This window comes from Gorilla gorilla, chromosome 13, assembly GCF_029281585.2.
Source record: "Gorilla gorilla gorilla isolate KB3781 chromosome 13, NHGRI_mGorGor1-v2.1_pri, whole genome shotgun sequence".
NCBI lineage: Eukaryota > Metazoa > Chordata > Mammalia > Primates > Hominidae > Gorilla > Gorilla gorilla.
In genome coordinates, this window is record NC_073237.2 from 96,166,288 (window position 1) to 96,180,153 (window position 13,866).

Genomic DNA, 13,866 nt, shown 5'->3' on the forward strand with positions numbered 1-13,866 from the left:
AGTCCAGAAATCTGCATTTTTAACATATGCTTTAATGATTCTGATGTCATCAGGGTCCATGTTTTATACTCTGAGACTAAATCATTCTGTCCTGTGTATGCCTTCTGTGGAGGGATCAGTAGGAGAGATGGGGTGGAGTTACAACTAGAGTGCCAGTAATAGCTTAATTTGTAGCCAATCTAGTGTACACCAGAGCTGAGCCAGCAATGTGACTGTCATCTATTAGGCATGCAACTAAGGATTAAGTAGACTGTAAGCTCCATGCAGGCAGGTGCCATATATGTCCTATTCACCATGTTTTCTCCCAGTGCCTGGCCCCAGGAATAACACATACTTCATGCTCAGTAGACACTTGGCTGAGTGAAGGAATGAATAAAGCTGTTCATCCAAGAAGCACAAAGAGATATTTGACTTGTGAATACAACAGGCCAAGATAGATACATACGTGGCAAGAGATTTGAAAGTTAAAGGAAATCTAAGATTAAAGGAAGAACCACATATAATTCAGCCCCTTACTTGTTATACCCAGTATTTGTCGAACCATCCTGTGTACTGGGCACCATGCATGGGCTTTCAAATCCTTTCTTTTATTTAATTCCCTCAACAATCTTAGGAGGTAGCAATTAGAATTTTTGTTTTATAAATAAGGAAAAAGAAGTCCAGAGAGATTTAAGGAGCACCCAAAGCCACACCCCAAGTCATCATGTCCACCTGGAAGTTCCAGGGTACCTATCATGAAAGAAGAATGAGATGATGATGGACATAATATAAACTATCAGGACAGATTTAGAAATAGCCCTCTGCAGCCCCAATGTTAAAAGCAGAGAAGGTAATACAAAATAAGGACTTGTTTTATGTTAGGCCACCCTTTAATTTGTGATAGACTTCTGGCACTTACAGGGACTTGATTTTTGTTTTGTTTTGTTTTGAGACAGAGTCCCACTCTGTCACCCAGGCTGGAGTGCAGTGGCACGATCTTGGCTCACTGCAACCTCCGCCTCCCAGGTTCAAGTGATCCTCCTGCCTCAAGCTCCTGAGTAGCTGGGACTACAGGTGCACACCACCAAGCCTGGCTAATTTTTGTATTTTTAGTAGAGATTGGGTTTCACTATGTTGCCCAAGCTGGTCTCAAACTCCTGACCTCAGATGATCCACCCGCCTTGGCCTCCCAAAGTGCTGGGCTTGCAGGCATGAGGCATCGCACCTGGCCAGGGACTTGGTATTTTTAAAGTCTGCACAATGGAATTGTAGTGTCTAGCCTCAGGCCTTGGCAGTTTTTAACATTTAAGAAAATCAAGGACAAGCCCTGTCTCAGGAGCCCCGGAGGGAACAGTCTCATGTTCATTGCTGAGAGAGGGGTGCACTGGGCTTCACCTCTGGAACCCATGAGTGCCTGCTCCCCCATTTCCTGTCCCAAGGAAAGCCAGTAATTGATTCTAGTAATAAGACAGCAGGTGCCACAGCCCATATCTTCCCCTGGGCTGATGTTCACCAAAGACATTAGCATAGACAAGTGGTGCTAGTTGTTTATCCCAGAGAACATGGTCTTATTCATTGTGGGTATCTGGCATGCTTCATAGCACCACACTGGGGTCCCAATGCTGCCCCATGGCTGTCTGGGTGCCTGTGTGTCGTAATGTTATCATGTTGGACAGACTGGACAGACCTGTTTAATGTTTCTCTTCCTCTCACCTCCCAGGTCAAACACTGCTGAAGATAAGTTTGTGTTCTGCAATGGACTTGTTCTGCATCGACTTCAGTGCCTTCGTGGATTTGGGGAGTGGCTCGACTCTATTAAAGACTTTTCCTTAAATTTGCAGAGCCTGAACCTTGATATCCAAGCCTTAGCCTGCCTGTCAGCACTGAGCATGATCACAGGTAAGCGCCACCTTGCCAAAACTGCATCCTCATTTCTCTCCTTCCCTTTGTTATGGTGGAATCTGGCCTTGACCACTACACACACCAGAAAAGTGGGAAAATGACTACCATTTTTCTGAAATCTGTGAAGTTTAACCTAGTTTAAGCAAAGAAACATGCATCTATAATTTGTTGTCATAAACTTCTAGTAAAGAGGATCCATAGTCTATTGAATTATCATTGTCAGTAAGCCCAATATACGAAAATCTAACTTCCTACTAGAGATCTGTGGACAGTGGGACTAGCTGCTTCAGGGTTTGTTTGTTTTGAGACAGGGTCTTGCTCTGTCACACAGGCTAGAGAGCAGTGGTGTGATCATGGCCTAGTGTAGCCTCCACCACCTGGACTCAAGTGATCCTCCCACCTCAGCCTCCTGAGTAGCTGGGACTATAGGCACACGCCACCACACGTTTGTCCTGTTTTGTAGCCCTGTTTCACCCTGTTGCCCAGACTAGTTCAGCGTTCTTTTTACAAAGCCTTTCCTAGGGAGATTACCTTACCCAGCCCATTCCTGTGGAGCAGAGGTGATGAGGTTTCTCCTGTCCCCAGTTCTTGGCTAGTGACCTAAAGTAAAACCAAAACACTATAGACATATCAAATACAACTTGATTTAATAACTTCGATTGGCAAAGGACTGAGAAAAAGCAAAAATGGTTCAACTCAGCAGTTTTTTATTTTTATTTTTAAAATTTTATTATTATTTTTGAGATGGAGTCTCACTCTGTTGCCCAGGCTGGAGTGCAATGATGTGATCTTGGTTTACTGCAACCTCTGCCTCCTGGGTCCAAGCAATTCTCCTGTCTCACCCTCCTGAGTAGCTGGGATTACAGGTACCTGCCACCATGCCCGGCTAATTTTTGTATCTTTAGTAGAGACGGGGTTTCATCATGCTGGCCAGGCTGGTCTCGAACTCCTGACCTCAACTGATCTACCCGCCTTGGCACCCCAAGTGCTGGGATTCCTGGTGTGAGCCACCACACCCGGCCAACTCAGCAGTTTTTTAACCACAAACATAAAAGATATTTGATTTATGCCTGTCTCCCTCTATAGATCTCTCTCTTTCTATCTTTTGGGAGATAAAGGATCCCAAGGTGGGGTGGGATGGAGAAAGTCGCGTGTTGAGCAAAGGAAAGAATATCATCTCCCTGTGGCCATGGAGGCCCTTGCCCCAGCTCCCTTTGCCCCGGGGGAGAGTTTCCTGTTAGACCTCATTCTTTCTGGTCAGACTGGGGCCTGGGGAGGTGGTGACAGAGGATGGGGGCTCCAGAAGTGGCCAAATGAGGGGCTCATCCTTGACCTTTTGGTCAGACACAAGCACAGGCTTGGCTGTTGAACTGAGAGTTCAAGATCAGAATAATATGCTCTTGGCTATAGAAAACATGTTTCTCAGGCAGGTGGTGAGTTTCCAGAGCATCAAATGCATCCTCTGGTACAGATGGCCCCTTCTTTCTGTTTCACTGGAAATGTGCATTGGTTTGCCCAAGCATTGTTTACTTGCATTTCTTGGGATATCTCCTATTAGCTAAGGTTAGATGTGTCTGTGCCTTAAGAGGCTAGGCTGGTTCATCATTTGATGGCTGACATGCAGGCAAAGACAAGCAAATGGTATGGCTGCAATGAGGACTCAGACAGTAGCTGTTCCTTCAGTATTCCAAATGGAAACTGACTTCCTCCTGGTCTTTGGTCCAGGATGAGAAACTCACTTTTTTTTTTTTTAATGGGGCTGCTAGACTTCCAAGAGAGCCATTAACGAAACAAAAACCAAGGCAGTCTCAAAGAGTATGGATTCCATTTGGAAGGCTTTCAAATGGCATACTGGAGCATCTGAAGAAAATAAACAGATTTAAGGCACAAGCATATTACTTCATCAGGACTGGAAGGAAACTGGTTCAAGGCTGCCTTTGAACTAAAGCTCTTTAGTTCAATTTCAAAACCATTCAGCCATTCCTGCGTCAGTTAAACATTCAAAACTAGAAAGTATGGAGTTTAGTTCATTTTAAAAAGACAAAAACAGAAAACTAGATCCAGCTTTGGATTCCTACAAGTAAAAGCAGTACATTGCTTCATCTCCATGGCAACGAGTGTTGAGTCTAGTTAATCAACAAATATTCACTGACCTAGGCACCATGCTGCATGTCATTGGGTTTTCAGAGATGATAACACACATCCCTAGAGGACACAGACATGCAAAGTACCACATGTGATGCAAGGTGTTGAGTGCCACCGTGGAGACAAGGGAGTGAGTTCAAAGTGCTCAGAGACAGCAGGTGGGGGTGGTCTTCTCAGAAGAGGTCACAGGAGCTGGTCCTTTGTAAGTGCAGAGGATGTCTCCAGGCTAAAATGGAAAAAGTGAGAATCCAGGCATAAACATTTGCCAAAAGCCATTGAAAATATGGCTAAGTTTCAGAAAGGAAACAGCTGAAAATTGGAGTGACAGGAGATGTGACTGGTCTGATAGGTCAGGGTGGGGCGGGACATAAAGAACCTTCCACGCCTAGGTGAGGGGAGCAGAGTTTATCTTGAGCACAACGAGGATCCACAGGTTTTGTCCAAAGGAGCTTGATGGTCAGGTTTGCATTTTAGAAAGATTTACCCTGTCAGTGCGTTTTGGGCACAGATTAGAGTGAGAAAGAATCTAAGAGGAAAAAGGCCAGTCCAGGTGTGAGAGCCATGATTCAAGAGGAGGGTCCATCCCTGAAGGCCACATCTTTGTTTCACTCTTTAAATGGAAATTGACAGATATCTAAGAGGCCAGGACGTGTGGGTGCCAGGAAGACCCAACCTGGAGAGACTGGGCAGTTCAGTGCAGAGAATACAAAGTAGAAATTAGTAGAAGGGTGGTGCTGGTCCTCTTTCTGCATCCCATTTGTTCTATTCCCTGCAGTTACAGCTGCTCAGCCCGCTGCCCATTTATGTGGAGATTGGCTGGGGGAGGAGGCAGTTTGGCATGGCAGAAATAGCATGGACTTTGGAATCGAGCACGCCCAGATTTTAATCTTCAGTCCTATGTTTAATAAGTAGGCGCTATTGGGGAACACATTTCAGTTCTCTGAAATTCAGTTTCCCCATTTGTAAAATGGGGATAACAATGTCTATGTCACAGGGCAGCAGTGAGGATTACAGAAAATTTAGTTGGTGATGTAACCAAACTGGATTCAGGATAGGCAACTCTGAATTCACCTATGGTCCCCCTTGGAGTGATAGTGACAGATTCCCTCAAGTTAGGCATATGCCTTCCCCTACCCCTTGGAAGCATCAAACTCAGTGGCATGAGGAAACAGGTGGTGGCTTTAGAAGGCAGTATGTTTGGTGACAGTCTCCTTGGATGCTTAAGAGAGAGGCTCAAAGGAGGATAGTGATATTAAAGTAATTAAGCTGCACTTAACAAGCACTTATAATAGACCAAGTGCTCTACAATGGTGTCTTTGGGCCTCCCCGACCAGGTAGCTCCTGTTCCTGCCCTCATTCCTGCTGTGGTTTTAGCCTACAACAAAAATAAGCCCTCTTCTCTCATTTCTGGACCTTACAACAAACACTCTTTTTGTGACTTACTGGTTGAAAGTGGGTTTGATAAGTGTGAAAATATCAGGAAATGGCAGAAAAGGCAATGCCTGGGAAACAGTGTGCATTGCTGTGAATATTAATTTTCATTTGAATATGAGCTGCCATGGATCTTGACTTCTGAATAAGCTTCGTTGATCATAAATGGTGATTGTGGAGTATCAGCTGGGCTATTTACATTACAAAATTCATCCCAAAACTGTCTTTTCTTAAACCACAGAGAGCTCATGAAAAGGAAATGGCATCTTAGAAGTTTAACTAGGCTTGCTTCCAGGAAAAGTATTAAGAATCTGGATAGTATTGGTGGTTTGCACAAACATGGCTTTTTTTTTTTTTCTCATTCTTTTTTTCTTTGTCCTCCTCCTCTCTGTACCCTCTCATGAAAAACTAGGCGGTGAAGTGGGGCAGGAAATGGGTTTCATTCAGATCACTCTCCTTTCCTGCAGTAAACAGGGGGTTCCCCACAGTGGTTGGCTTTCAAACGTTCTTCAGGTTCCCTGTTTATCTACCCTAACCATTGCCCTTTGCCAGTGCTGCATCTCTGAAGTAATGCAAGTGCTTTGAATCTGGTGGGATACCAATGAGTTGCTATCTGGTTGCAGTTAATAATGTTTCATAAATAAGAAGCCCCCTCACCAAACAGAAAGTTAGTGTGGCATTACCATTTTATAAATATCCACTCATTAAATAAGCATCAAGGGCCCACTATGTACCAAGCATTGTACCAGTCTCTTGGGATGCAAAGATGAGCCAGGCACGCATTCTGTTGCCAAGAAGTGGGCAGTCTACTAGGAAGTCATAGATTATGATATATGAACTTGATGTATAGTGATTAGTGCTCAGGCCCTGAAAAGGGACAGATGCAGTGTGGAGTAAGTCCAGATTACTGCTAACTTTTTTGAGGTGAAGGAAGGTAGAAGTGCTGGTCATGAATGACTTCCCAAAGAGGTAGCATCTAGACATGAGAAGACATAAAGAACATTCCAGATGAAGGAAAGAGAACAGCAAGGGCATGGCAGTTGAATGCCTCAGTACAGTTTAGGGTTAAAACAATTACAGTGGAGTTGCATTGTGCATATATTAAAATCACACATATGATACAAGTAGAAAGAGGAGAAAAATTAAGAGTGCAGGCTATTGCATTCGATGACTGTATGTCCTGGAGTGAGCATGAATCCACTGTAGGTCATGGTTTCTCTGCCTCTGGTGATGAGTGGTGAGATGATGTCTTGTGCTCTTGGGAAAGTTAAATGATTTTCAGGGATAAAACTAATTCTATGTGATATTTACCTTCTGGCTTGATGTGATGACCTAACCTCAGAGCAAAATGCTTTTCCTGTACAGAAATAGGGGAAATAAGATTGGAAAGATAGTTTTGAACCAGATGGCAGAGGGAATCTCAAGTGCTCAAATGCCATTTTGTTGTTCCCCATGGCTTTCTTTTCCCTACTCAGGTCATCTCTCAGGTGAGAAAATGACTCCTTTCTCGTCTGACTGTAGTCTTTTTCCTGGTCTTGTTGAAACACGACCTCTAAGACTGAGAAGGAGGAAGGAGAGCAGAACCATGGCAGAAAGTAGTGAAACAGTGACACAGCAGGACTAGACAGGTGGCTGACCATGCCACACCCTCCACCATCTGTCTTTCCAGAGCTCCACTGCTCACTGTAAATGGTTACCTGGTTACCCCTGCTTTTGCATCAAATAAAGCCATCAGCTACATCACAAGGAAAACTAAATGTAAAACTTAGCGGGGCAAAATAGTTAAAAACAAAAATGGTGGGAGAGGGGAGAGGCCACAGGATTTAGAGACTGGAGATCTGAGTTCAGGTCTTCACCCTGAAATGTGCTGTCTTTGCAATCTTGGACAAGTTCCTTACCCTCTCTGAATCTCAATTTCCTTCTTTCTCACAGGGTTAAAGATGTCTACTTTCAGGTTTCTTATAAAAATTGAATGAACTAATATGTACTATGCAGAAAAAAAATTAGACAAACCTTCACTGTTATTATTTGTTTTACACACTTCCATGAAGAGCCAGCTGTCTTGCTAAGAATCCATAAAAGTTTTCATGCATCCCTGCAATTGAATATACACATTGTGTTAGGGAATTTCTTTGTGTCTTTCTTTACCAGCTAGACTGTGGGGTTCTTAAGGACAGGGAGAGTCTTATTTATCTTTAAAATTACTTTAGCATTTACAAGTATCTGGCATATGACAAATATTCATTGAATGAATGGGCCAATTGTGAGTATCAGAAAGTCTCCCAAATTAGAAAAATCTGAATTAATAATTTTTAGCCTACCACTGTTATGAGGAAAGTATGAATTCTTGAAAATTGCCTTATTTCGATTCAGATTAATTCAGTAAATATTTATTGAGCATCAACTGTGCACCAGACACACATTCCCTTACCCTCAAAGAGTCTGTGGTCTCACTGGAGAGAGAGACAGACACATACTCTACCAAATCAAAGACGGTCAGACTGAAAAGTACCATTTAAATCAGCCTCAACACAGACTGCCGACTTGACTTGTGGCTTCCTGACCAGCGTGGGCTCAATGTCTCTGGGACTGCCCATCAGTAAAGGATGTTGTGTATGACATGAGTGATAACAATAAGGTGAATTCCCAGAGAAAGGGGTAGAGCTCTGAATGGGGAGTCCTGTTTGTGTTTGAGCTACACATATCTCTCTCTCCAGGGGCCCACCTTTCCTTCCCCTTTGGCTGGAACAGCATTGTTGTCACCAAGTTAGCCTTTGCCCTAACACCTGCTCAGAAAGGGGAGTTACTTTTCCCCTTGGTGGGGCTCCTGATGGTTACTATCATCCCTTTCTTTATCCCCTACTCCCTGCCATGAGGAAGAGAATTTGACATTTCTCATATAAGCCCAAGAGGCAGAACTGGGAACTACATATAGCAGCGGTCCCCAGCATTTTTGGCACCAGAGACTGGTTTCATGGAAGACAATTTTTGCTTGGACTGGGGTCGGAGGAATGGTTTCGGGATGATTCAAGTGTATTACATTTATTGCGCACTTTATTTCTATTATTATTACATTGTAATATAAAATTAAATAATTGTATAACTCACCATAATGTAAAATCGGTGGGAACCCTGAGCTCATTTTCCTGCAACTAGATAGTCCCATCTGGGGATGATGGGAGACAGTGACAGATCACCACTCATTAGATTCTCATAAGGAACGTGCAACCTAGATCCCTCACACGCACAGTTCACAATAGGGTTCACACTCCTATGAGAATCTAATGCTGCCACTCATCTGACAGGAGGCGGAGCTCAGGTGGTAATGCAAATAACGGGGAGTGGCTGTAAATACAGATGAAGCTTCACTTGCTTGCCCGCCACTCACCTCCTGTTGTGTGGCCCAGTTCCTAACAGGCCATGGACCAATACCAATTGGGGACCCCTGATATATAGGATGGCAAATTTTAGCTCAATGTAAGAAAAACTTTCACATAGAAAGAACCATTTGAAATTGGAATAAGCTGCCTTGAGGAGTGAGTTCCTGCTTTGGGGAATGAGGCTTACAGAGACTAGATGAACACTAGGTGTGGACTCAGTCAAGCATCTTATGGGGACTAGGATTGACTAGAGCAGAGCTTCTCCAGCATTCACATCACTGGGCATCTTGTTGCATTGCAGATTCTGGTTAGGTAGGTCTGGGGTAGGGCCTGCCTAAACGGATTCTGCATTTCCAGCAAGTTCCCAGGTGATGCTGATGCTGCTGGTCTGGGGCCCACACCTTAAGTATCTAGGAATAAGGGAACCTATTGGTGATTAGGAATCCATGAAATTAATAGCTACCATTTTAAAATACTCAGTGCCAGGCACTGTGCCAAGGGCTTTACATGTGTTATTTGGTTTAATGTTGCTTAATAAATAAACTTGGAAGTACCTGAAATAGATTACAGCAGATACAGGAAGCATGGAGATCAGTCAAGAGCTATTAAAATAATCTAGATAGCAAAGATATTGAAGATCCTCGTCCAGAGGCCATGAGTATTGAGAGGGAGATATAAATGCAAGGAACATCACAGAGATAATAACGGAAGTTCTTGCAATGGATTAAATATGATGGCTTGGGGGGAAGAAATTGTTAGAGATGATTATAAGAGTGATGTGAAAGGCTGTAATATCATTAATAGACAAGCTTAGAGAAGTGGCTGATTTGAAGGGGAAGGTAATGGCTTGAGTTTTAGATAGAGAGGATACTTGCAAATATTCACTAAGTGCTCACTATATGCTAGGCATGGTTCCAAATACTTGACATGTATTAACTCGTTTACTTCTCATAACAACCCGTAAGGCAGCTACCATTATTAGCACCATTTTACAAATGTGGAAACAGACCCAAAGTCACCCAGTTAATAAGTGGTCGAGGCCAGGGGTGGTGGCTCACGCCTGTAATCCCAGCACTTTGAGAGGCCAAGGCGGGCGGATCACAAGGTCAAGAGATGGACACCATCCTGGCCAACATGGTGAAACCCCTTCTCTACTAAAAATACAAAAATTAGCTGGGCCTTGGGAGGCCAAACAGGAGAATCACTTGAACCCAGGAGGCGAAGGTTGCAGTGAGCCGAGATTGCATCACTGAACTCCAGCCTGGCGACAGAGCAAGACTCTGTCTCGTAAATAAATAAATAAATAAATAAATAAATAAATAAATAAATAAACGGTAGAGTTCAGGTCTACAACCAGGAAATCTAATTCCAAAGCTTTGATGTGGTAGGTTTTAGAGTTTGTAAAGTTCTTTACTGTTGTTAGCTTCTTAATAACTCCCAACCTGTATATTTATTCTTAGCAGCTTACACTTTTAGTGCTTATATAATCATTTTTCACAGATTCTTGATCCTCTATGTATCCATTTAACAGATATTTATTGGGTGTCTCCTATGTACTAGGCTTGGTGCTGGAGATACAATGTTGAGCAAATACAGTTCATGCCCCCATGGTGCTTACAGTTAATGGGAGGAGAAAATATCACATAACTATCTGATTTCAAACTGTTGTGTCCTGCAAAGGGATAGATTAGAATGCCAGAGGAGAACATGATCTAGAATAGGGGTAAAAAGGGAAGCTTCCTTCAAGAAATATTTGATCTGAGATCCAAAGAATGAGTAGATCTTAACCAGATGAAGATGGGAAAACATGAGCACAGACCTAAATATAGCTCTATTATTTCACTCCATCACTCTCTCCCCCTGACTCCTTCTTCCCTGGTTCCACCTACCTCGCAACCCCTCCCTCTTGCTCTAAGCAGAGATGTCTATGCCTGGATAGCTAAAATGCACAGAAATCCAACGGTGTCTTTAGATGTTCATACTACACAAAGATTAGGAGTGTGATCTATCTGTCGCATCTCTAACCCCAGTGGTTATAACATTGCTTGCCACAGAATAGGTGCTCAATAAATATTTGTTGAAAGAAGTAGTTAGTTAATTTGGTGCACAGAAAATAGGAAAGAGTTATAGAAAAGCTAGTTCATCTCAGGACGAGGAGAAACTTTCTAACAATTAGAGATGTCCAGAGATGGAAGGCATCTTGTTATAAGAGAAATATCTCTGGACTTAGAGTGAAAGAAAATAGCCCCGTGCTAATTTTGACTATGGGCAAGTCACTTAATTGAGCCTTACCTTCCATACCTATTACTTAAAGATAATCTTTGTCCTGCCTAATTCACAGGATTGTTGTGAGAGTGAGATAAAATAATCTAAGTAAAAGAGTGTTGTATAAAGTGCTATTAAATATATATGTGCTATTATGGCGTAATATAGTTAACTCCCAGTCCAGCCACTACCTGACACTCTCTTTATGGTAGCTTGTAGTAGAAATTCTTGTCTTAGATAGGAATTTGAACTAAATAACTCAAACCCTTTCCAATCTATATATACAATGATTATGACACGGAGGGGGGAGGGATAGCATTGGGAGATATACCTAATGCTAGATGACGAGTTAGTGGGTGCAGCGCACCAGCATGGCACATGTATACATATGTAACTAACCTGCACAATGTGCACATGTACCCTAAAACTTAAAGTATAATAAAAAAAAATAATAAGTCTATTACTTAACCATTTCTGTATGTTATATATCAAAGTTTTGAATATGTAATGCCAGAGTTAAAATACTAAAGCATTCTATGAAAATTATACAGATCAAAATGCAAGAAATATTAAGAAGCTTGTTTTGTTTAATGGTGGACAAAGACCTTAAACTAAAATCTACTGTGTATAATTCTCTAGGAAGGGGGATAGTCCAAATGCCTGGTTTCCCCCCGAATTTATGAACTCTGTATATATTAGCTCCGTAGCCATGTTTACCAAGCTACAAGAAGAAAGGAGATCCCTTTAACTAAAATGTCAGTGATTAGGTTTTAAGGGATTTCAAATTACTAGGGAAGGACCCAGACACTTAGTGACTCCCTAGTGATTTGAAAATCTTCCTGGCTGCTGGCAGTAGTTTGCATGGAGACTGAATATTATCTCAGCCCTTTTGAAAAAGTAAAGAAGCTACAAATCCAGTGGCTGTTCAAAACAACAAAGAGGGTTGAGGTGCCTTTGGCTTCTAACAGGAGTGTCTCTGAATTCCTCAAGGAATTCCAGGCCTAGAGTTGATCCAGCTGGCAGGAGGTATCGATCTCCACTTGAATTCACTGAATAAATAATGGTTGCCATAGTTATTGAGCAGTCGCAACTGGTTGGAGAGCAGGGAAAACTCTGCAGCACCTTCTGTGAGTTTGGCCATGAGAAAGTCTGGTTACAAGGTTCCACAATCAGCTCCCTCCCCAAATCCAGCCAACATATTACTCAGTTCCTGTATCCTGATGATGAATATGAGATCTTGAATGTTATGTAAGACATGAGACACTGAAAGGAAGGGAAAGCTTAAATCAATGGACTGGTATTTATTCTGAGAAAGGCGTCTCTCCCTAGGTTATGAATATAATTGAATATTTTTCATTATTAATTCAGTTTAGTATCAGCAAGGTGATGTTCGATCATGTTATAGCACTCAAGGGCTTCACAAAGGACGAAATCCATCTCGTTCTATTTTAACATTATTATACAAAGAGCACAACCTGGACATTTTAAAAGGAAGGAAAATTTATCCCAAAACCCCATAGGTATTTTCACGTTTATATTTTCTTTCACCCTTCTCTATATGAAGAAATAATTTTTGCATAGATGGAATCACAGCTTTAGTATTTAATATTCTACTCTTTAATGTTGTAAACGTTTTTTTTTTTTAATTTTGCTTCATGGCCTTCATATTTGTTCTGTTTGATGTCTTCAGAATCTTCCCTTCCATATACCATTATTTACTTAACAGTTCCCCTATTCTTCAGCCCTTTGCCTTTTTCCAGTTTTTTGTTTGTTTGCTTTTGTTTTGTTTTGTCTTGGTAATAGATAATGCTGAACCAAATGTCTCCATGTATACAGTTTTATTCTTCTGTTAAATGTTTCCTTTGGATAAATTCCCAAGAGTGGGATTACTTGGTCAGAGGCTATGAACGATTTATAGCTCTTGAAATTTACTGCCAAATTTACAGCCTGTTCTTTTGTTTTGGGGAGAAAAATAAAACTTTAGGCAGAACACCACTGCATGCAGGATTCTCTTAAAATTCATTCTCTTAAAATTCACAACAGTCTCTTCTGAGACTGAAACATGGAGCCTGTGTATTTAGTAATGATAAGCCGTAGGAGACAGGTCTGCACCTGGGCTGATTAGCTAATAGTTTCTCAGGGAAAGCAAAATGATGCACTGCAAAGCTTGGAAATTAGGCCATGAATTGCTTTTTGTTAGACCTTGTAGTTACCAGCCACTTGCCCACTGGCAAGCATTGTCTTTGGTTCTGATTATTCCATGTGTATAGCACTCTACAGCTGACAGACCACTTTTCCATAACATTATCTTAATTGAGCCACAACAATCCATGGAGTTGGGTTTTATTATCATTGTACTTTTTCTTTTATTACATAACATTGAAGACACACAGGAATAATAACAGCAAAGGCTGTGTATCTGCCACTCAATAATTCCGATTTTCCTGTGAAGACATTGAGCCTTAGAGAAAATTAGGTCACCCAGCTAGTAAATGACAGAACCAGAACTAGAACCTAGGTCTGTCTAACTCCAGGGCCAGTGCCCATCTCTTTATAGCATATTGCATTGAGACAAGGTGCCTGCAACTTACAGTCCATGGAGATCCCTCTGGCAATCTTCATGGTTGTATTTTAATATCATTATAACATATTAGGCCAGGTGCAGTGGTGCATGCCTGTAATCCCAGCACTTTGGGAGGCCAAGGTGGGTGGCTCACTTGAGGCCAGGAGTTTGAGGCCAGCCTGGCTGATATAGTGAAACCCT

The 13,866-nt window shown here is 42.1% G+C and overlaps 1 protein-coding gene and 1 long non-coding RNA gene across 4 annotated transcripts in view; one reads left to right on the plus strand and one right to left on the minus strand.

Moving 5' to 3' along the window:
* NR4A3 (nuclear receptor subfamily 4 group A member 3) overlaps positions 1 to 13,866 on the plus strand; it is a 43,424-nt gene that overhangs the window by 23,873 nt on the left and 5,685 nt on the right. For both annotated transcript variants that reach the window (XM_063696621.1, XM_031014909.3), the window contains one exon: positions 1,700 to 1,878. In XM_063696621.1, coding sequence (XP_063552691.1) covers positions 1,700 to 1,878 — 179 coding nt within the window. The remainder of the gene's footprint in view (positions 1 to 1,699; positions 1,879 to 13,866) is intronic.
* LOC134756893 (uncharacterized) overlaps positions 2,544 to 13,866 on the minus strand; it is a 56,716-nt gene continuing 45,393 nt past the window's right edge. The window contains exons 3-4 of one of the 2 annotated variants that reach the window (XR_010130301.1): positions 7,471 to 7,552; positions 2,544 to 4,252 (exon numbers count right to left, since the gene is read on the minus strand). This is a non-coding gene — a long non-coding RNA (uncharacterized lncRNA). The remainder of the gene's footprint in view (positions 4,253 to 7,470; positions 7,553 to 13,866) is intronic. The other variant, XR_010130302.1, reaches the window with a different exon arrangement.